The sequence below is a fragment of the Silurus meridionalis genome, chromosome 1, assembly GCF_014805685.1.
Source record: "Silurus meridionalis isolate SWU-2019-XX chromosome 1, ASM1480568v1, whole genome shotgun sequence".
NCBI classification, from domain to species: domain Eukaryota; kingdom Metazoa; phylum Chordata; class Actinopteri; order Siluriformes; family Siluridae; genus Silurus; species Silurus meridionalis.
Genome location: NC_060884.1, coordinates 19,874,014 through 19,896,307, shown reverse-complemented (window position 1 = coordinate 19,896,307; position 22,294 = coordinate 19,874,014). Strand labels below are relative to the sequence as shown.

The 22,294-nt window shown below is 36.2% G+C and overlaps 1 protein-coding gene across 3 annotated transcripts in view; it reads left to right on the top strand.

Moving 5' to 3' along the window:
• Positions 1-19,798, top strand: part of fancd2 (FA complementation group D2) — a 31,286-nt gene extending 11,488 nt beyond the window's left edge. For all 3 annotated transcript variants that reach the window (XM_046858236.1, XM_046858220.1, XM_046858227.1), the window contains exons 18-44: positions 410-517; positions 951-1,060; positions 1,897-1,951; positions 2,029-2,148; positions 2,887-2,960; positions 3,600-3,731; positions 3,926-4,026; positions 7,528-7,643; positions 7,810-7,918; positions 8,015-8,116; positions 8,558-8,658; positions 9,146-9,289; positions 9,404-9,520; positions 10,650-10,778; positions 10,898-11,016; positions 12,493-12,603; positions 12,767-12,900; positions 13,031-13,130; positions 13,225-13,347; positions 13,880-13,973; positions 14,098-14,169; positions 15,245-15,283; positions 15,370-15,444; positions 15,539-15,613; positions 17,425-17,571; positions 19,194-19,280; positions 19,400-19,798. In XM_046858236.1, the coding sequence (XP_046714192.1) occupies positions 410-517; positions 951-1,060; positions 1,897-1,951; positions 2,029-2,148; positions 2,887-2,960; positions 3,600-3,731; positions 3,926-4,026; positions 7,528-7,643; positions 7,810-7,918; positions 8,015-8,116; positions 8,558-8,658; positions 9,146-9,289; positions 9,404-9,520; positions 10,650-10,778; positions 10,898-11,016; positions 12,493-12,603; positions 12,767-12,900; positions 13,031-13,130; positions 13,225-13,347; positions 13,880-13,973; positions 14,098-14,169; positions 15,245-15,283; positions 15,370-15,444; positions 15,539-15,613; positions 17,425-17,571; positions 19,194-19,280; positions 19,400-19,474 (2,769 nt within the window). In that variant the 3' untranslated portion in view covers positions 19,475-19,798. The remainder of the gene's footprint in view (positions 1-409; positions 518-950; positions 1,061-1,896; positions 1,952-2,028; positions 2,149-2,886; positions 2,961-3,599; positions 3,732-3,925; positions 4,027-7,527; positions 7,644-7,809; positions 7,919-8,014; positions 8,117-8,557; positions 8,659-9,145; positions 9,290-9,403; positions 9,521-10,649; positions 10,779-10,897; positions 11,017-12,492; positions 12,604-12,766; positions 12,901-13,030; positions 13,131-13,224; positions 13,348-13,879; positions 13,974-14,097; positions 14,170-15,244; positions 15,284-15,369; positions 15,445-15,538; positions 15,614-17,424; positions 17,572-19,193; positions 19,281-19,399) is intronic.
• Positions 19,799-22,294: the final 2,496 nt, after the last annotated feature.

Genomic DNA, 22,294 nt, shown 5'->3' with positions numbered 1-22,294 from the left:
GGAGGTTGTACAAAGTATTAACTTCAGGGGTGCCAATAATTGTGGCACACATGATTTCAAGTTTTTTTTTCTAAATGTGTGATTTTTTTACCACCAAAGTAATGTACTTAAATGAAAGGTTGGATTTTTCTCTTTTTTTGCATTTGGGTTCTATGTTGTTTTAAAAAAAAAAGGAGAATTTTTAGAAGTACACGACCACATCTTAAACAGGGGTGCCAATAATTGTGGAGGGCACTGTATTGTATATGTGAATGAATACACTACCATATTCATAAAATCTGCTACTATATTTATATATTTTTTTGGAGCATGAACAGTGACGTGTCATTAAACAAGACTCAAAAAACTTAAATTAACTGTGTGCATCCAAAGCGGCTGAAACTTTGTGTCATGCGGTTTTGCGGTGCAGGGAATTCTGGACTACATGGACAACTTAAGTCCTCAGCAAATCCGGCGTCTCTTCCATGTGCTCAGCTGTTTGGCATTCGGACAAGACCAGCATGGCAGCCATATTCAGGTGTGTTTCTATTAATATTTATCTCTCTTTTCTGCATCCCTGAGATGTGTGTTATTACCCCAAACTAGAACTTCAACAATTTACTTTCATTTTTAAAATGTGCAGAAAAAGTATGTGCTGTAAAAATAAGCTCTATTTTTGACTGTATATTGAATTTCTTTTAAAGAAGAACTTTTTACTTTTTCTGGGAGGAATTTGTGAACAGGTTATGATTGTAGTCGGTTTTACATTGATTGAGCAGGGACAAAAAAACTGGAATATTCCCTGTAAAAAAACTACACATCAAATCTGCTTTTCCAAAAAACATACAATGAACTACGCCTGTCTAGTTCTGAGAGCTTTGTTGATAAAAGCTGTATTTTTGATTTCATGTGTCTTTTAATCGTATATTGCAAATTCAAAAGAAATACAAAATGAATCTTATTGTCTGCAGGATGACATGCACATAGTGATCCGAAAGCAGCTGTCCAGTACAGTGCCTAAATACAAACGTATTGGGATCATCGGTGCTGTTATGATGGTGGCCAGTATGGCAGCACGAAGGTAAACATGATATATGACACTGCGCTAACTCTAGTTTCTTTTTACACCCCTGTAATTGTTCTGTATGTTTTCCAAAGAAATTCGCTCAAAGTGCAAGGCAAAAACTAAACAAACGTGGTCCACCACTTACTACGTTAATGAAGGAACTCGGATTTGAACTATGTTCTCTATGTAAAAAGGATTGCACATGTATACCGAAACAAAAGCCATGTAAAGAAAAATTTAGGTACGAACACTTCGGGACACACTGACTTTTCTAGTTTAATGTGGTTCTTCCACAAATGTTACCACAAAGTAGGAGACAATTGTAAAGGTGGTCTTTAGATGCGGTTGCTTGCAATTTTCCCTTCACTTGAACTAGAAGGCCTATGCTTGTTCCAGCCTAACAATGCCCGTGTCCAGATACAGTTTACATCTTGAGTGACCTGCTATAGAGCTCTGATCTCAACCCTACTGAATACCTTTGGTATGAACTTGACTGCTGACAGCACCATAGTCCTTCTCACCCGACATCAGTTCCTGACTTTACTAACACCCTTATCACTAAAATGTACAAATGTCCACACTCGCACTACGCAATCTGTTGTACAGGTGGAGGTTATTATAACAGCATATTGGAACTAAATGTGAAATGGTATGTTCAGAAAATACAAAGGAATTTCTTTGTTCATATAAAAGCCATTTGAGCTGAATTTTACATGTAACTATGATCTCTACCCTTTTTGGTTTCCTCCTACAGTTTTGAAGCTATTTTTCCCCTGACGATGCCTAAATAGTTAGAAATGTTTGCTTTTATATATCAGATCCATTCGTACACGTTTTATCATGTGTTGCAGAGACCGATCAGAGGGCTCTCAGGGAGGTACACTGCCTAAAGACACACAGCGACAGGTAAGCAATTCTTAACACTGAATGCGTGTTCATGCTTATGTTTGTGTGGTTACTTATAGCGATGTGTGTTTGGCAAGGTGACTACGCTTCTGGAGTTGGTGCGCTCGTGCAGTGAAGGCTCAGCCGAGGCCTCCGCACTGTATTATGACGAACTGGCCAACCTTCTGCACAACCACAGACTGGACCCACTGGTGCAGGTGTGTGTCTCTTTTCATCAGCAGGACATTTTGTGTTGATTCTCATTTCTCACTGTTTATGCACTGCATACGAGGAAGTTTAAAGACCCTAATGTACAATATTAGAGTTAGATAATAACTTTAGTATGTGTGTACGAAAAGCATACATGCACATGCACAAGGTGGGTCAGAGCATCACAGATACTACAATATAATGCATAAGCAGTGTATAAACCTGTACACTCCTTGGCAGAAACGTGGGCCATCCCCAAATAGCAAAATATTAAGCTTTTAGTTAGATTATTCCAGTAAATGAGCAAGAATTAAACAAATAATGTAGATCTCATCTTGCTTTATTATGAGTTTGTTATCAGGCCCTTAATGGGCCACATCAAGCGAGTCAGATAAACAAATAATGTTTAATCTTTTAAGAAAAAACACCCAACACACCACACAGGCAAGTGTTAGTTTGGTGTGAATTAATTTTACATAATAATTATGATTTTAATTATTTTTTATTATGATTTTAATAATTATGATTTTATGATTTTGTACAGATTTCACAAAAAAAAAAGTATATTTTGTTAGTTTCTCCCCAAACAGTTGGCACAGGAGCTCTTAGTTCATTTGTTTAATTCCTGCTCATTTTCTGCCCAGCGATTTGTTGCTAAACCAATAAACAGTTGCCATTTTGCCCATTTTTTTGCCACTGAATTTATTATCAGTACCTGGACTTTGCTCTGTTCTGTCCTCTGGCAGGCGTGGATCGGCAAGAGTGTGCTGGAGGATTTCCAGGAGGACTTTGTTGTGGACCTTGGACCAGAGATACCAGGGTGGGGGCCTCACTCAATACAGTGTTGTGTACAGAATTTTTTGTGTACACTAGAATGGTAGTTGTGAAACTATTTGATGAAATGAAAAACTGACAGTTTGACGATTACACAAAAAAGTTACACAAAATACAGTATCGCACAGTCATTTCTAATAGTGATATAAAAAGAATATATAATATAAAAAACAATTTGACATGTGACTTCATCTTACACACAATGGCTCCTTAATGCACTTCATAAACATGTACAACTTTGTGTTACCCAAATCTTGCGTTATTGTGTAGCACATTCTGAAGCAGTGGTGCAAACACACATTTTTAAAGAAAGAAAAATTGAAAGGGAAGAAAATAGATTTTTTATTGAATTGTTCAGCATGTATATCAGCCCAGATGATCAAATAGTAGGATTTTTTTGCTCCGTACAGTCAGCAGTGACGAGATGTTTTGTGGCAGGGGGTCCCTATATGAACTTTTGACTGTGATATTTTTAGCTAGCAATATTTTGAAGTACAAGACCAAGCACTTGATATTGATTGCTTCCTGTAACCATAATTGAAACTTCACTGTTATAGGAGATGATTTTACCCGTCATACAAAATATTCCTGTTGTTGCTAATGTTCTTGCCTTTGTGTATTGCAGAACTGTTCCATTCACTGCCTCAGTCATGTACAATCTGGATGAAGATGAGAGTCAGGGAGGAATAGCCATTAACCTGCTGCCCCTAATGGCTAAGGATATACTGCACAAAACAGACAGCAACAGAGACGGCAGGTCAGAACAGACACTGTGTTCTATTTTGTACTAGCATGTATTAAAACGTTAATTTTTTGGCTATTTTATAGCAGCAACACATTCTTTCCCATAATGTTTAATAAAAATAGAGGGCTCACTAATATGTTGTTTAATTTCGCATACAAATAAACTCTCTTTTTGTGTTTTCTTTTCCTTCTTCTCTTCTTCCCCAGACATGTTTCTCCTCTGTGTCTGTCCTCGTTCTTCAGACTTTTGAGGCTGTGTGAGGAGGAGCAACACCAAGGTGACCTGGAGGAGATCGATGCTCTTCTAGGTCAGACTCAACCCAAATACACTCTCACATCACCATCCACATAGACCCTCATGGGACTCAAATATTCTCACAGACCCACAAATCTGTAATTGGACCTTGGAAATTGAGCCAGAGCACAAATTCATCTTCCTTTATCACCGCATAAATGAAAAATATAAAACAGTAGGTAAAGAAATGCACACCACATTCCACACAGTCTTGCAGCTTTGGACGAACAGTATGATGTCAACTTCTTCTTTTAAATGTACAAAAACATTCAGATCTTTACAATAAGAATGAAGCAGAAGTAATAAGCAAAATTAGGAGTTCAGAATGTGTTGCTACAGTGGCACTTGAAATCTTGGAAACACACTTTATTGTAGCATGCTTGTTTAATTGATTGAAATTTTACTCTAAATAGTGTATAATCTGAAGCTCTAGACAAATAATTCTTTTTTATTTTTTAGTTTGTATTATCAAATGTTTAGTGAACTGACACTTTATTTGATATGACTAATTAAAATCTCACCAGTAGAGGACAAAATCTTTATCGGGATAATTTGGTACTTTAGGCACACCATACATTAGTTTTAACTAGGGCTGTCAACTAATTAAAACATTTAATCACGATTAATCGCACGATTGTCATGATTTAACTCGCGATTAATCGCAACTTAATCGCAGATTTTTATCTGTTTTTAATGTACTTCTATTTAACATGCCCATGGACTAATATTAATGCTTTATGCAAATGTTTATTATTAGTGAAATCCTTCTCAAATTGGAGCATGAAGACCAAATATTATTGTAAATGTTTTAAAGTAATGAAGGTGTTTTTAAATTACGTAAATCATCAGAACTCTAAACGGCATTTTTTTGTTGTTTCCACACGGATGATTTTAATTGCCGGATGTGTGCATCATGGCGGATTTTGGTGCTTGATTTAATATAATTTTTATTTTTATTTTTTTTATATATTAGTAAAGAAAGGACATTGTAAATTGTTTTGTTGACGGTTTTAATTTAGCCTCTTTTATATTTATTTCTTTATATTTTGAATAAAAATGGTCAAACGGAAATGTGTGCCGCATTAATCGCACGTTAATAAAATTAGTGCCGTTAAAAAGAATTTGCGTTAACGCGTTATTAACTCCTTAACTTTGACAGTGCTAGTTTTAACAATACCTATTCTGTAGGCTTAACATGGCTTAACATTCTTGCCTTCAATACAGAACTCCTGTGAAATGCATTTTCTTAAACAAGAATTCTAAATTCCATGTGTAAATTTAATACATGTAATGGATTTTTGAAATGCAGCTGTCATTTAACTATTATCATTATTATTATTATTATTATTATTATTATTTTACAATTAACTAGATATAAATACAATTAATTAGATATAAATATCTATTTGTCTGTATTATTGAGTTTAAAATAAGACTTTGTTGGTCTTGTATTACTTTTTATAAAACAACCTCAGTCTGTATCAGATATCAGCACTGACACACATGTGCCTGATGCTGATTCATAAAACCTAGTTGTTGGGATCTAATTACAATCCTTCAATCTATAAGACATGAATATCAGCAAATATATGCAGTTAGATATTACTAACATTAGCCAATGAACATTATGATTAATGTACATTTACAGCGATTTTGTCAGAAACGCCTTTCCAGGGCGACTTTTATTCATGTCATTCATACAACTGAGCAGCCACAACTGTTCTTCCTCCTAGTTGACTGTACACATTGCTGATATTTTCTAACTCTGACACTCGATCCTAAGTCTGTCACAGCCAGAGAACAATGGCCTCTTTGTAACAGGAGGAAGTAGACATGGACTCACGACAAAATAATACAGTGTTGTCTTACTGAGAGCATTGCGTCAGTGCTTGTTCAAATGATCAGTAAATCATTACTCCTTTGGCAAATGCAATTGAACTAGATGTGCATTCATTCTTGTGCCATTCATTCTTGGCACTTCTAGCTTGGTCTAGAGTCACCAAGTTGAAGGACAATAGTAGAGAAAAAAGAAATTATTTAATGATCAGAATAAACCAATCACTGAACTTTTGTTACTGCAAAATGTATTACTGAAATGCTCCATTTACCTGGTGTTTGCCACTATAGGATTTTCATATATTGTCTATTTTAATTACTGCCACAAAAACAATAGAACACTGTAATATTATTTTATTTAATATAACAGTAGTGCGTGTGATTAATATCATAAATTACTGTTGAATACTCAAAGCTATTTGGTCAGGAGGTGTTTAGTCTTTATATAACAGCAAATCTGTGAACGTAGTTCCAGTTGCAAGGCAAATGCACTCCATCTAATACATTATTAATATCTTATTAATTTCTCTGAATAGTTATTTTCACATATTAACTCTAGTCTGTCTCTAGTATTCAGAGTATTTTCAGCCTTTGTCTAAATAACTCTTGAATCTTAGAAAAGCTTTTGATTCATACAGTTGTCTTCACTTTCTCCAACACCTCACACACGCCTGTTATGTTTCTTATAGCTGTTATATTGTTTGGCATAATTGTTCTTATACACAGTCAAGTCTATTAACCAGTAGGGGACAAAGTACATGAACCATGTACTTGAGTAACAGTAGAGAAACTGTAGGTAAAATATTACCCCAGTAAAAGTATAAATGCTCCCATTAAACTTTCACTTGAGAAAAGTACAAAAGTATTTGTCTTCAAATGTACTTTGAAGACAAAATTATCCAAAGTACTATGATTTATTATGGCTATAATGTTCCTATTATCATTTTGTCCCAAGACTCTTTGCTTTATCGTCTCAGTTGATGTGAAAGGACTCCAATGTTACTCTAAGCACAACGATCTATTAAAAGAATGATATTAATGAGTCCAACACTGATTTGAAATATTCTTTTCAATTACTTCAAAAACGTCAGTTACTTCAAAACATTTTTGCAAATAAAGCCACGGGTGCTGTGGCAAGTTAGAAACTTCTTCTATCATTTATTTCTCACAAAAAAATCTGCTTGCTGTTGAACTGACGCTGAACTGTATTTTGGTGATGAGTAGATACCACCAAGCGGCAATTAAAACAAGTTTAAAACAAAGCGTGCCCTCGACCCTGATTGGTAGCTCGCTGCGCGTTTTTATTCGCTCATTAAAAAAAAGAAATGACTGATTTCTTAAAATGTAGCTGAGTAAAAAGTATGATCTTGACTTGTAAATGTGTAACTGTAGTAAAGATTTTCTAACGTTAAAGTAAAAGTCCCTGTAAAAGGAAATACTTCAGTAATGTCCAGATACGCGAAAAAACTACTTAAGCACAGTAACGAATTACATTTACTTTGTTACTGTCCAACACTGCTGTAAACTGCTGTAAAGGGATATGTATAAGCTTGCTGAAGGCTCTTTATCAATATAAAAAAAAAATATCTGAGAGCTGATATTAGCATTCTTATGGTGTATATTCAGTTTACAGTAAAAAAGATGTAAGTAATTATTTGTGTTGTTTGTATTGGTGCAGGCTGTCCTCTCATCCTGACTAACATGGAGGTGATAGAGAAGATAGAAAGTTTGTCTAAGGCAGAGCGAGAGTTTCTCTGCTCTTTGCTCTTCTGCACCATCAACTGGTTCAGAGAGGTCAGTGCACCCATTTTATCCAAGAATGAACAAGTGTTTTATACAAATTCGCTCTGTAATCTATTTGATTATACTTGTCTCTCGTTAAAGGGTTGCCAGGGTGACAACACCGACTTCAGAAATGACAGAAAGTTTGACTTAGTGTGTGTTTGTGTGTTTTTTTTAGGTAGTAAATGCGTTTTGCAAGCTGAAAGACCCTGAGATGAAGATGAAGGTTATTACTCGTCTTCAGAACATCACTTACCTGCAGACGCTTTTGGAGACATGTTTGGCAGGTTGTAAACCAGAATTATGGCGGATTAATGAACTAGCACATGCGTTTGATTGGAAATTGTACAACTCTTAAATGTTTATGGATATGTATGTTTCAGTCAGCCCGGGATTCACTCCTCCTCCGGCTAATTTTGACACTGATAGTACGGAGGTTTTGGCTCCAGCGCCATCTGTTGCTCCAACCAAGAAAGCAAAAAAAGGTAAAGATTTAAGAGGCCTAGGTGCCCGGGTTTAGGAGCCAGATAATATGTAATACTCAATGCTCTCATATGTGATAAAATCACACCTTGGAAAAAAATGATGTATAAAGCAACAAGATTCAAGTAAAAATGAAAATAGGTTGAAATGACAGGTGTATTATGATTACTGTTAAATATGCGTTTGAATAAACTGGTAAAGTCACATGCGACATTATAATAGTTTGCAAAGGTCTTTTTCTGCTCTTGTCTCTTTGCGTATTTGGTTCTCACTTTAATTGTGTTCGTTGCTATATCACATTACCAACATCTGCAATGTTCACAGGAGTGTGTTGACTTTTATATCCACTGTATTTAGATTTTTTATAGTGCCAGTGTGAGTGTGTATTATTATTATTATTATTATTATTATTTTATTTTTTTATTATTTTTTTTTTTTGGTAGAGTCTACAGGAAAAAAGAGGAAAGCGTCGACTAGTAAGAACACTTCGACAGAAGGCTCACAATTGGAGGAGGCTGCTGAGGCTGATGAACTTCAGGCACAGGCAAATGAACAATACCACTGTTACAACACACACACAAAGACACTACTTATGAAGTCATTTCCATGGTTGAAATGGATGAAACAGGGAACTTATCTACCTCAATAAAAAGTTGGAAATGAAAATGTACTATAACAATCATACATGCATATTTACATTTATGACAGTTGGCAGATGCCCTTATTCTTTTGATCTTATATGATCTGATAATCTGAAGATTCGTTATTATTAACTTAAATAATTCTCCAGTCACTAAGTCATATTCTTAATGTGATGTTTATTTATTAATTTTTTTTCATTTTGCTCTCCTATCGCTTGAATCTGCTTGGAAATGCTACGGCTTTATTTACTTAGGATTGAGTTTTTGTCTGTAAGGACTAGCAATGAAGCAAAAAATGTAACAGTCTAGGATTTTTGTCAGCATGTTATTAACAACCCAGTTATTTATTGATGGACGCATCTGACTTTGAGAATGCGTTTGTTGTGACAGGACCACCCGGAGAAGGAGGCCAAAGCAGGAGTGAGTTTGTCCTCATACCGGCCGTATTTTAGGGAATTAGACCTGGAGGTTCTGAACGTTTTGCAGTGTGGCCTGCTCTCGAGATCAGTGCTGGACACAGAGCTCCATAGCAAGGTCAGCGAAACCTCTGTCTCGTTCTGTTTGCCATGACATAGTTAAGCAGTACTTTATGAACAGTAAGGATAAAGGATGGATGATAAAATAAAGTCTTGATGGCTGTTGTGGCAGGTACGAGAGGAGGTACAGCTGGGTCCTGCTGAGTTGGTGTTTCTGTTGGAGGACATGTGGCATAAACTGGATTTCAGTCTGACTGCTGCTCCAGCCAAGAAAGTCCCATTTTTTAAAGTAGGCAAACATACAAAAGGGTCTTTAGTGTCTTTAGTTCGGTACGTACCTTGGATTTTAAGTCATGGTTTGGGTCGATTTCGGTACGGTTACGGAGAAGAAATGCAAAACATAAAATTGCTTGTCGTTTTTTATTAACGCAGTCGATTATTATTAACATTTGTGAGCATCAATGGTTTACATTTTTAAAACAATGTTGTTTGGTTAAACAATATATAAAATAATATTTTATAAAATAAAATAGAATAAATATAATGACTGCAATGCAGTTCTTTTTTATTAAATTGATTACATTGTGTAATCAATTAAATTGGCACAAATTAAATTGATTAAATAAAATTAAATCAAAGGAAAATTTTAATTGCATAGTTAGACATACATATGTTAGACCCGATTTGGGTAATACAGATGTGTACAGTGTATGTAAGTGTGTGGGTGTGTGTGTGTGTGTGTGTGTGTGTGTGTGTGTGTTACATTTAATATTTAATTTTTTTCAAGATATGATTTCTTTAACTGTTTTAGTTATTTCAGCATACTTTAACAAACGTCTTCATTCCTTCCATCCTTCATTCATTCACTCCCTCAGTAGGTGTAATGTTCAGGATTTTCTCCTTTTAAGAGAAATTCCTGAAGCTGGACATAAAACGCTAAAGAATCCACAGCCGCTAGGCACTTCCTGGTTAGCGGCTTACGCTAGCACTATGGATTCTTTAGCGTTTTCAAGCATGCGCAAAACAAATCTTATTTCCAGTATGGTGTGAGTAGCCTCAGTGACACTGCACTCTACACTGTGCTCAGTGACACTCTAATTTCTTTTTATACCACTGGCATTGTTGTGCATGTTTTTAAGTTTATTAATATTAAATGTGGCGGCTACTAAACAAACGTACAGTCCGCCACTTAATGTTTTCCTGCGAGCCCTGTAACAAAAAACTTCAGTACGGACACGTGAACCATTACACCCCTAGTCTTTAGTAAATAACTCTTTTCTACATCACAAGCTGAAGCAATGTTCCACCTTTCCTCCATTTTTAACACACTCTTAAAATAAACAGTTTTATATAGTTGAGCATCAAAAACTATTGACCTGTAGGTACAATGTGATAACTTCTATTTCTGTGCTGTGCAGTTGAAGACCGACAAGGCAGTGGGATTCTCACACCTGCAGCAGAAAAGCCCCAAAGATGTCGCCACTTGCTTTGTCGAGCTGCTAGAGACATTGTGTACACACCTTGAGAACTGCCACAACCACTTCCAGGCACGCTTTAAATATATAAAGATTATAGCATTTGAAATAAATGCTTTAGCTGTTGTTGTTTTCAATGTTTATATGATGATAATATTTTTGTATGTGTGTGTGTGTGCATGTTCCAACAGACTTTCCTGACTGAAAACCAAGGAGTGGTGGATGCACTAGGTGTGGATATGAATGTACAGCAGCTTATGAGTTCAGCTTATCATCTCCTGCTGCAGGTCTTACATACAGCATTTAGCTGGTGAGAAATACAGAGCCACAATCAGTTTCACAGATGGAAGGTTTTTAGGATTTAAAAAAAAACTGCATACTGAAACACATTGTTTGTTTGTTCTGTGGCTAGCAGTCCTGGTGGTTATTATGCACATGAAAGTTAGAAGTATTGAGCCACACTGTTGCCACAGAGGGGACAACTGACAAAATTGCAAATAATATGCCATAAGAATAAATGGACAGAGGTGGCAAAAGTACACAGACCCTTCACTAAAGCAGAAGTACAGATACTCATGTTTTAAAAGACTCTGGTATTCCTGACTATACTTATTTACTCAAGCTAAAGTAAAGAAGTTTTGGCTCTGACATGTACTTAAGTAAAAAAGTAACCATTACTAATACCTGTTTTAGTGTCACACTGGTAACTGGACCTCACATCATATTAATATATTAATGCAAAAGAGTTTCTAATTTTGTTACCCAATGAATGTATGCAGACTGAACAACCACCATATAGAACACAAGCAAAGAAAAGATGATGGTGATCAAGAATTTCTCAGCTCTCAGTCATGTTTACATTGCTGTCTCCCTCTTTCTCATTCATGTCAGCCATACTACTTGTTGCCTTCTGCCTGCTCATTGTTTGTAGGCTTCGTAAACTAGGCTACATCTGTGGTGTGAGAGCCAGGAAATGATACTCCAGTGGTAGATTGAAAAAGCCACACAATGACAAGAAATATGTTGATGTGCTGAAAACGATAGGCAGTAAGAACAGAAAAATATTGATCATGTCGCCAAATAGATTAAAACTAAAGTAACGAGCCTGGTTTAAAAATGTGAGAAGTAGAAAGTATGGATGTTTGTGTAAAAACATTTAATGAGTGACAGTAAAAAGTTGTTTAAAAAATAAATAGTGAAGTAAAGTACTGATACCAGAAAGAATTTGTACTTCATCACTTCCCACCTCTGAAAATAGATGACCTCAGTTTTAAAGTATAGCAGCCATTTACTTTTTTCCAGCAATGTATAATCTCATATGAATCAACCATTAAAACGAAGTAGAAGTAGTGGAGACCACAAATGCTAGACTCTGGAATGCAGCACAGCTATTTTAATTGCAGTTCCAGCAAAAACCTGACTCGGCTCGCTGCTGATCTAACAAATGACAGGACGACGATAAAGATGATGAGGATGATGATGGTATTAACATGCTTTGGAACATTGTCTGTTTAAGTAGAGTGTACAGTCAGAGTGAAATCAATCACGTTAGGTAGAGATGAATTCAAACTGAACCAGCAGGTAGTCAAACTGCACTGTGGGTAATGCAGGCAGCCATTAACCAAAGTGAAACCATGTAAATGAAAGACGTTTAAATTGCACAAGTCATTTCTGGATATCTTTAAATCGAAGGTCAGATTTTAAATATATGAAATAGTATGCTGGCCACTGGATGTTTCTTAAATTTGCACCTTTCGACTTTGTGTGCTTTTGATGCGTTTCCCAGGTCTGGATTCTCCCATCCAGAACAGCGGCCACTGTTAAAGCGTGCTCTGGGTGTGCTAGCCAGTCGACTGAAGGAGAAAGATGCAGACCTAACCTTGGAGCAGCTTATAAAGTGAGCAGTTCTGTTTCTGGGAAGAAAAGAGAAAAAAAGAACCACCTCAATCTTTTTCAAGTCATGTTTAATGCAGTAATGGTACATAAGTCATTTTTATTTAAATGTGCTCAACTATTATACAAACCACTAAATGGCTTCATTAAGGTGTCTGTGTATTTAGACACAGTTTCGAATACCTGCTGAATTTCCGGAGCACCCTGCCCAGCCTAAACACAGCTCTGATCCTGACACGGCTGCTCATTGTGCTCAGTCAGTATGCACGATCCAGCCCCAGCTTCTACAGAGAACACACCGGTCTGTCAGCCTGGACACAGTATTTCAACATGAAACAAACATCTGTTTTATTTTATTTTGTTTTTTTGTCTGTTTAAATGATTACTTTCTGGTAATTTCTAGCTAATCTTATGTACCACTTAATCTCCAGCATCCCTGGCTAAGCATCTCTTGTGTCAGGAGTGGGTGACAGGAAGTGGAGCAAAGGAACGTGGGAACAAGCACAGCAATGCACTCCAGAGTCTCCTCAGGTTCCTCGCATGTTATTATGCTGGTAGTTTAGTCATGTCTGGACTGAAATCTTGTTTTTTTTTACCCTTCTGTCTATTTCCTATTTTCTTCTAGTATTTATCTAGGACACGCTGATGATGTGCTGAGAGCAGTGGAAGAGATCACGGAAAACGGGATCTCAGAGCTAATAAACGCCTCAAAAGACGCAAGCTCTCGCAGTTGGCGCACACTCAACAGGTAGAAAGATTAAATATGAAATAGTATTTTATTCTCCGAGGCAGAGAGAAAGTAGCTATTATTATTATTATTATTATTATTATAATTATTATTACTATATATGATGAACATGAAGCATTTCTCGCAGTAAGAGATAAAGAATGGAGGGAAGCATTAGCTTAGTTGTTAAGATGCTAGATCAGAAGTTCAGAAGTTAAAGTGACTGCAGGTTACTGCTACTGCTGGACCCTCGTCTGCTCAGTTATAAAAAATAAGTCGCTCTGTATAAAGACGTCTGTCAAATGCAGTGAATGTAATAAGAGTGTACCCCTTTTAAAGTAATGAATATCATAATTCTGTATGATAACAGAAAGCTACTGTAATAATGCTGTGTTTAGACTAATAAGATTTCAGTTTCAAGTTAAAGCCCTTACACTTTTATTTCTACAGAGTCTCACAGAGTAATTTTTTTTTTTATTGTAAGAGTAAACATCTACAAACGTACTGCCCCCACGTCGTTCCCTTCAATTTTTTCCCCTTTTTAATTTTCCAGGCAGACTTTCCTGGTGTATTATAAGGTTTTGATGGCGGAGCTGGAGAAGTGTGTACGAAAGATACCTCCTGGGAAACAGACAGACAGCAAAGAGGTGTGTGTGTGTGTGTGTGTGTGTGTGTGTGTGTGTGTGTGTGTGTGATTTACATTTTGCACATGCAAATTGTAAAATCTAGGAATGTGCACAATACAATATGATTATTGTGGTTAATCTTCAGGTTCAAAGCGAAAAACTTCTACAGTGGAACTTGGCTGTCCGGGATTTCCACATTCTCATTAACATGGTCAAGGTACAGAGTCACATGACATTTATATGAGCCATACAATGATTGATTGCATTTATTTGCCAGTTACAATTCAATCTGATTAAACGTTATAAAAACGTAGACACCAGGGAAAGAAGGTGCAAGGTGTTTCTAGTTAAAAGGACTAAATATCGGGTAGCTGTGAGTACTGGACCAAAGTGTGACGTTCATGTTTAGTTTGTGTTCAAATAGTTCTTATCCGATATCTTTGTTGGACGGGAGCCTAGGCAATATTATACAGGTAGTCGTCGACTTACGACCTATGCAACTTTCGACTTTACGACCAAAATCGCTAGCCTCGGCGTACGACAGTGCGCGTACCAGCTTCCGGCATCATTTCACAGTACTGTACATATAGCCTACTCTACTAATGACCAAATCGTGTTACGACCAGTCTGTTGGTCCCAGTTGTGGTCGTAAGTCGAAGACTACCTGTACATGTAATGTTTTCATGCCAGTTTGTATAAATCTATAAAATACTCCTATTAGGTTTTTGTTGCACATTTAAATTACGCAGTTTTGACTTTCATTCTACTGATATTAAATATATAATAATTAGCAGTTATACATTTATCTCTTGGTTTACTCTTCTGGGAGTCTCTTGAACATGCGAACTTGCCCTGGCAGACACAGTACAGTACTGTGAAATGATGCCGGAAGCTGGTACGCGCACTGTCGTACGCCGAGGCTAGCGATTGTGGTCGTAAAGTCGAAAGTTGCATAGGTCGTAAGTCGACGACTACCTGTATAATATTGCCTAGGCTCTCTTGAACATGCGAACTTGCCATGGCAGAGTTAGCTTGGTCAAAAACTAAAAAAAAGAAAAAAGTTTCAATATGCATTTTTAAACAAATTCTTTATAAATCATTCGGAACACACCCATATTTGCAATTGCTATTTAGCTATTTACCAAATGTTGATAAGTTGTCAACATTTGCCATCTTAATAACTTTGTTATATAACTAAGACACATTTTTTCCAGAAATGTTTCAAATCGTAGAGGTCTCTAATGACGCATGCACACATGTTAAGTGTCTCACTTCTCTTTCTTTATTCTCAGGTTTTTGATAGCAGACCAGTGCTCAATGTGTGTTTAAAGGTGAGCAGATCAAATGAAGAAATGCAAAGTTTAGTTGTTACAGGAAATGATCCTAGTTTACCCTGTGAACCGTGTTTTCATTGTAGTATGGTCGGCTTTTCCTCGAGTGCTTCCTTAAGCTTGGGATGCCTCTCCTCGACTTCAGCTTTAAAAAACACAAGGTATGTGTGCTTTATTCAGCAGTGTTGTTCTTCGGTTAAAGCAAATTCTGATTCCTTAAATGAAGTTTTGAGAAATCTGATTAATTTCTTCTAGGAAGATGTTCAGAGTTTACTGAAGACCTTCCAGCTCAGCACAAGGCAGCTTCATCACATGTGTGGCCACTCGAAGGTAATAAAAAACTATTGCACACTATTGCAGATATACATACAGGGAGTGCAGAATTATTAGGCAAATGAGTATTTTGACCACATCATCCTCGTTATGCATGTTGTCTTACTCCAAGCTGTATAGGCTGGAAAGCCTACTACCAATTAAGCATATTAGGTGATGTGCATCTCTGTAATGAGAAGGGGTGTGGTCTAATGACATCAACACCCTATATCAGGTGTGCATAATTATTAGGCAACTTCCTTTCCTTTGGCAAAATGGGTCAAAAGAAGGACTTGACAGGCTCAGAAAAGTCAAAAATAGTGAGATATATTGCAGAGGGATGCAGCAGTCTTAAAATAGCCAAGCTTCTGAGCGTGATCATCGAACAATCAAGCGTTTCATTCAAAATAGTCGACAGGGTCGCAAGAAGCGTGTGGAAAACCAAGGCGCAAAATAACTGCCCGTGAACTGAGAAAAGTCAAGCGTGCAGCTGCCAAGATGCCACTTGCCACCAGTTTGGCCATATTTCAGAGCTGCAACATCACTGAGTGCCCAAAAGCACAAGGTGTGCAATACTCAGAGACATGGCCAAGGTAAGAAAGGCAGAAAGTCGACCACCACTGAACAAGACACACAAGCTGAAACGTCAAGACTGGGCCAAGAAATATCTCAAGACTGATTTTTCTAAGGTTTTATGGACTGATGAAATGAGAGTGAGTCTTGATGGGCCAGATGGATGGGCCCGTGGCTGGATTGGTAAAGGGCAGAGAGCTCCAGTCCGACTCAGACGCCAGCAAGGTGGAGGTGGAGTACTGGTTTGGGCTGGTATCATCAAAGATGAGCTTGTGGGGCCTTTTCGGGTTGAGGATGGAGTCAAGCTGAACTCCCAGTCCTACTGCCAGTTTCTGGAAGACACCTTCTTCAAGCAGTGGTACAGGAAGAAGTCTGCATCCTTCAAGAAAAACATGATTTTCATGCAGGACAATGCTCCATCACACACGTCCAAGTACTCCACAGCGTGGCTGGCAAGAAAGGGTATAAAAGAAGAAAATCTAATGATATGGCCTCCTTGTTCACCTGATCTGAACCCCATTGAGAACCTGTGGTCCATCATCAAATGTGCGATTTACAAGGAGGGAAAACAGTACACCTCTGAACAGTGTCTGGGAGGCTGTGGTTGCTGCTGCACGCAATGTTGATGGTGAACAGATCAAAACACTGACAGAATCCATGGATGGCAGGCTTTTGAGTGTCCTTGCAAAGAAAGGTGGCTATATTGGTCACTGATTTGTTTTTGTTTGGTTTTGAATGTCAGAAATGTATATTTGTGAATGTTGAGATGTTATATTGGTTTCACTGGTAAAAATAAATAATTGAAATGGGTATAAATTTGTTTTTTGTTAAGTTGCCTAATAATTATGCACAGTAATAGTCACCTGCACACACAGATATCCCCCTAAAATAGCTAAAACTAAAAACTACTTCCAAAAATATTCAGCTTTGATATTAATGAGTTTTTTGTGTTCATTGAGAACATGGTTGTTGTTCAAATTAAATCCTCAAATAAAATTAATCCTCAAAAATACAACTTGCCTAATAATTCTGCACTCCCTGTATACAGACATGTACAGTTTCCAAGCATTTTTCTTCACTGTCTAATTTAAGAGATAATCACACATGATTGAGTACAGAATTTTAGGAGTGTACCAGCTAAGAGATCATTGTTAATTTATTCTATTTGTGAGCTATACACTGGATAGCATTTATGATGCTTTGGAAAACCGGACCAAGATATCAATAACTGCAACGATGCCCTGCTTTGTTTTCAGATCCGTCAGGACACCGCGCTAACCAACCACGTGCCAGCCTTGAAAAAGCACCTTGAGCAGTTTGTGTATCGTGTTAAGGCAATGTTGACTCTTAACCAGTGCCAGGAGGCTTTCTGGCTGGGCAACCTGAAGAACAGAGATCTAAAGGTGAAACCTTTATAAGCAATGTCTGTTTATGTCTCTCTATGGTATAAGAATTCTGACACCCAAACAAAATAGGATTCAATTTGAAAATAAAACTGTGTTAATAAGAATTTCTGTCTGTTTACATTTGCTCATTTTGCTGAAGATTTCTAAAGCGAGCCATGGTTGGACCAGGATATACCTGAGCAGGTGAAGGTTAAGGGTTTTGCTTACGGAAGTTGCACCTTGGCACTTTTCGGATTTGATCAATAGCCCAAAACCTTAAGCACTGAACCACCACTGCTCATTCAAGTCCATCCAAGGTTTATCCATTAAATGGTGAATCTGACATACTGTCGGGATAGGGGTCGGTATCAATATCCCAAATGTAAAAGCAGAAGAATTATTATGCTGAGCAATTTCTTTTACAGAGTTTAGTTAAATATAAACTTCATTCATCTATTCAGCCTGGCAAAGAATTTCTGAATGATCAGAGCTGTTTTTATAAATAGTGACAGTTATTTTGGCCCTGCTGCATTAGCTAAATTAACTAACTGAACTAACCAAACTACAACATGGGCTGGATTTCAAATCTTCCTCTTTTTTATATAAGAGAACTACATACAGAAAGAATCCTGGCTTCCACTGTGTACGTCATGTGCTAGAGAAACCTCTTGGATTGCATTCAGTCTGAATAACGAGGCATAAACAGCAGAGCTAGCTTTATTGAGGTTATGTGTCCGGCTTGGTTTGGCATCAAAGTAAGAAGTTCGTCTACAGCAGAAGTCATCTAATAGTCTGCTAAGTGCTGACCTTATGATACCCATACAGCAGCGAGTATAGTTATACATACACTTACAATTCTATACATATGTGTATAGAATGGTTATATTCTAACATCTTCCTCTAGTAAACAGGCTCTTCAGATTCCAAAACAGCAGTTCACATACACAGGGTTGGGGTTCCCTGTAGCCTTTTTGTAGTTGCATACTGAAGGTAGTAGAACAGTGTCACTGGGTAGTTTACTGGACAGGAGAGGTTGGGATGGTAGGAGAGCTTGGAGGTAGAGGTTGACCGATTCATTGGTTTTGACAATTAATCGGCATTGATAGTTGCTTCCATACTGATAGTTTTTCCGGGTAGCGTCCGTTGCTGGAGCGACTGAGAAGGTTGGCTGTCATTACAAGTATGCCCTCTAGAGGTGAATCACTGACAACACATGCTGTTTGTTTTTACACGTGAGACTGCACGCCGCACAGAGAGAGCCCGGATATTTATTTCATGTAGCACATTTTCCTGATTCAGGAATTTTTTTGGGGTAATACATTTCAGAACTATTTTATATAGATTGTTAAGTTTGTTATTTTAATCCAACATCCATTTAAAAAAGTATATATTTATTATATTTAAAAACTATATGTTTGCAATTTTAACTTTATAGGTGTTCATGGGTACTTTAGTAACAATTGTATTCTCAGTTATATTTCAACACATTCTTTTTCTCAAATCAGTTCTCAGCATGAGTTTTTGAGCTCTGTAGTTAGCAGAGATCTGCATTTCCACTGTAGCACAGATAGAAAATGTAAACACTTTTCTTACTATTTTTTGGATTAGACAGTTAATATTTATATTGATTGTATTTTTAGGGTGAAGAGATTCTCTCACAACGCTCACAAGAAAGTGATGATGAGGATGAAGAATCTTCTCAGGTAGAAGAGGGGAATGAGGACGAGGTATTAGCTACTTTATTTTCAGTTAAAAACCTGTTCCAGTTTTAAAGTTTAATTTAATTTAAAATAATTGTTCTTTTTCTGTTAAGTTTGTTCACGTCAAGTTCTGTTTTCTGGCTCAGGAAAGTGATGCTGACGAAAAGGACAATGGGCAGCAGGATGAAGAGGAAGAGGAAGACTCTGATGTGTCAGACTGATCATGCAGCAAAAACTGTTTTTTATCCAGTCAGATTCAACTTTGCATCTACAGATATAAATCTCTTTAAAATCAACATGACATCATTTTGATTCCTCGGCTTGATATTTGCTAAAACATTTGGATAAAAATCTGAACACCTTTTACTCAAATTGTTAAGAATAAGAAATTGTAAGAAAACTGCTTTCAGTTTTAATACTAATTTCTTTCTTTGCTGTTTTCATTGTCTTTTCCTGTTGGATTACATCATATAAAAATTTGTGTGTGTGTGTTTTATATATATTCATTTGTTAATAAAATATTATCTTTTGATAATCTATCAATACACGGTCTTAATGTCATTTATCAACCAGGCAAAGCAGTTTCACTGTGGAAATATGACACTGGTCATTAAACATATTATATTAAGGTTATGTTAAAATAATTAAGTGTTAGTAATAACACTTTTGCCTCTTTTTTCTCACTTAATGGGAAATATGACCTTTCCACTTATCTTTTCTTCATATTTCTTCAAATCAGGAACTATGTCTGTATACACGTTTCACATTTTAATGTTTTGTCTTTAATACAAAATTGTTTATTTATTTTCAAACTGTTATAATGCTTGTGGTGCGGCTTAGTATCGTTTTTTTTTTTAAATGCTTGTAAAGAAAATTATTTTTTCAAAAATTCCAAAGATTTGGTCAGAAATTTTCCATTTTTTATAATTGTTTTATTTTTTATTCTATGATCTTGGTTAGTCAGATTTGCTTTGAGTCTCAGTTATTTTACGGGTTTACTGTTCCATATAGTATGATTGCAGCTAAGAAAAATGTTAGGCCTCTCTTTTCTGATTGGTTAATAGACTTACCTCTACCTTACACCAGGACAGAATTAGATATTAGATATGATTTGGATCTTGTAAAATAATAATAATAATTTCAAGAAATGTGGTCTGCCTTTTCTTTAATGTGGCCCTTCTAGATATGTAACTTCTCCAAGCTAAACCCAAATTAATTAATAAATTACTTTGTTTGTTTGTTTACAATAGTCATTAGTTTTTATTTCTGAATTTTCCACTCAAAGTAAATTATTATTATTATTTTTTTTTGAAGATTCAGAAGTTGATATATATAAAAAAAACAAACATTACAAAAATCAGTATGGCTGCAACTGTGTAATTTTAAACCCCCTCTTCCAAGTGTCCACTAATGAAAACTACAACAATAGTAGTTTAAAATAATCTCCACCGTTGTAATTTCCTTAAACTTGGATCCCAGTGTAGGAACCATTGCATTTACCAGGCAGATTGATATTGAACATCTTATTACACATTTTTTTTTCATTACTATTTCATTATCATAAATATCAAATTATTATAATAATGTTATCATGTAACATAATGCCATGCTCTCAGATCCTAATTAGGTTCTATGAATGCTGTATAAAGGCAAGTAAACTTTATTTACAAACATGTAAGTGTAAAATAAAGATAGCAATAGTTTTTACAAATGAACAGAAAATATGTTTTGCCTAACATGTCTAGTTTAAGTGATTTAGTGTAGTTTTTTTAATATGTGAAGTTGAACACGCAAATGTTATCAAATATGCATATACAGATATTAGGCATCTACTCAGAAGAAAGAAATATTTATTTCTGTAGACTCCTGTTCTCTGAGCTGTGGTTTTATCTGACAAGTTTCATCCAGAAATTTCCTTATAAATGCCCCCCCCCCCTTTTTTTTTGTAACAGTGTTGTAATTTTCTTTGCTAGATAACAAAAAGTTGCTGGTGGTGGTAATGATATTGTCACCATCTTAACCATTTTATCTGCTCAGACGACCCTGACTGAGTGCCAATTATTTACACTTGCTCAAAAACAAGCCTAAGTTTATTATTTTAAAATAAAATCATGTAATTCATTTTACTAGCTGTCAGATATTTTGAATGACTTTAATTACACCTGTATTAAATCTGTCTTGAAGAAAGATGTTCAACATTGCACAGGAAAAAACATTCAAGCTTATTACTGTACACTAAAGCCACCAGTGTAACCTCATTTAACACAACCGTTTCTACTCATCACCTAACTCCCAAAGCCTTCATGTGCTGAATTTGGTGTTACAAATTTAACATTACTTTGTTCATTCTTGAATAATTAGGTAGATTTTGTACAAGCTTATATATTACACTGACAATGTTTAAGTAAATATATTAGTAGTCTGTGTCAAATATCTAGAGCACATTCTCACTGCCTCTGTTAATGTTTCACAACTCTAGAGTCCCTGGTTTGATCCGGATTACTGTATGCATGTTCTTATCATATCATCATGGGTTTCCTCTGGGTTCTCCAGTTTCCTCCAGCCTCCCAAAAACATGCCAGTAGGTGCCTCATGAAGAGTGTGGGTTTTTTTTTTAAACAAGGCTCTGGATTCACTGTGACTCTGACCAGTATAAAGCAGTAATTGTGTGATCCGTGTTGTTTGTTTGTTTTTGTTTTTTTCTCATGCAGAAACAAGTTTAAAAAAAAGCTTATATATCAAGTCTAAAGGGATCTACAGGTTGATTTGCTTTTTGTGTCATTGTACATTATGGTTAGATGATATTTTATCTAATATTTTCCATTTATGCACAAATATTTGAGTCATTTCTACTATTATATTGCTACAGTATAAAGTAATAAATTAAGCTATATTTTATAAATATATTTTAACTGTATTTAAAAAATAACAGGTTATGGGAAAGTAATTGAAAATGTACTGTAATATGTACATTATTATGGTGCGATATTGTTTAGCTATCACAACAATCCCCACGTCACATCCACTGCATGTATAAGGAT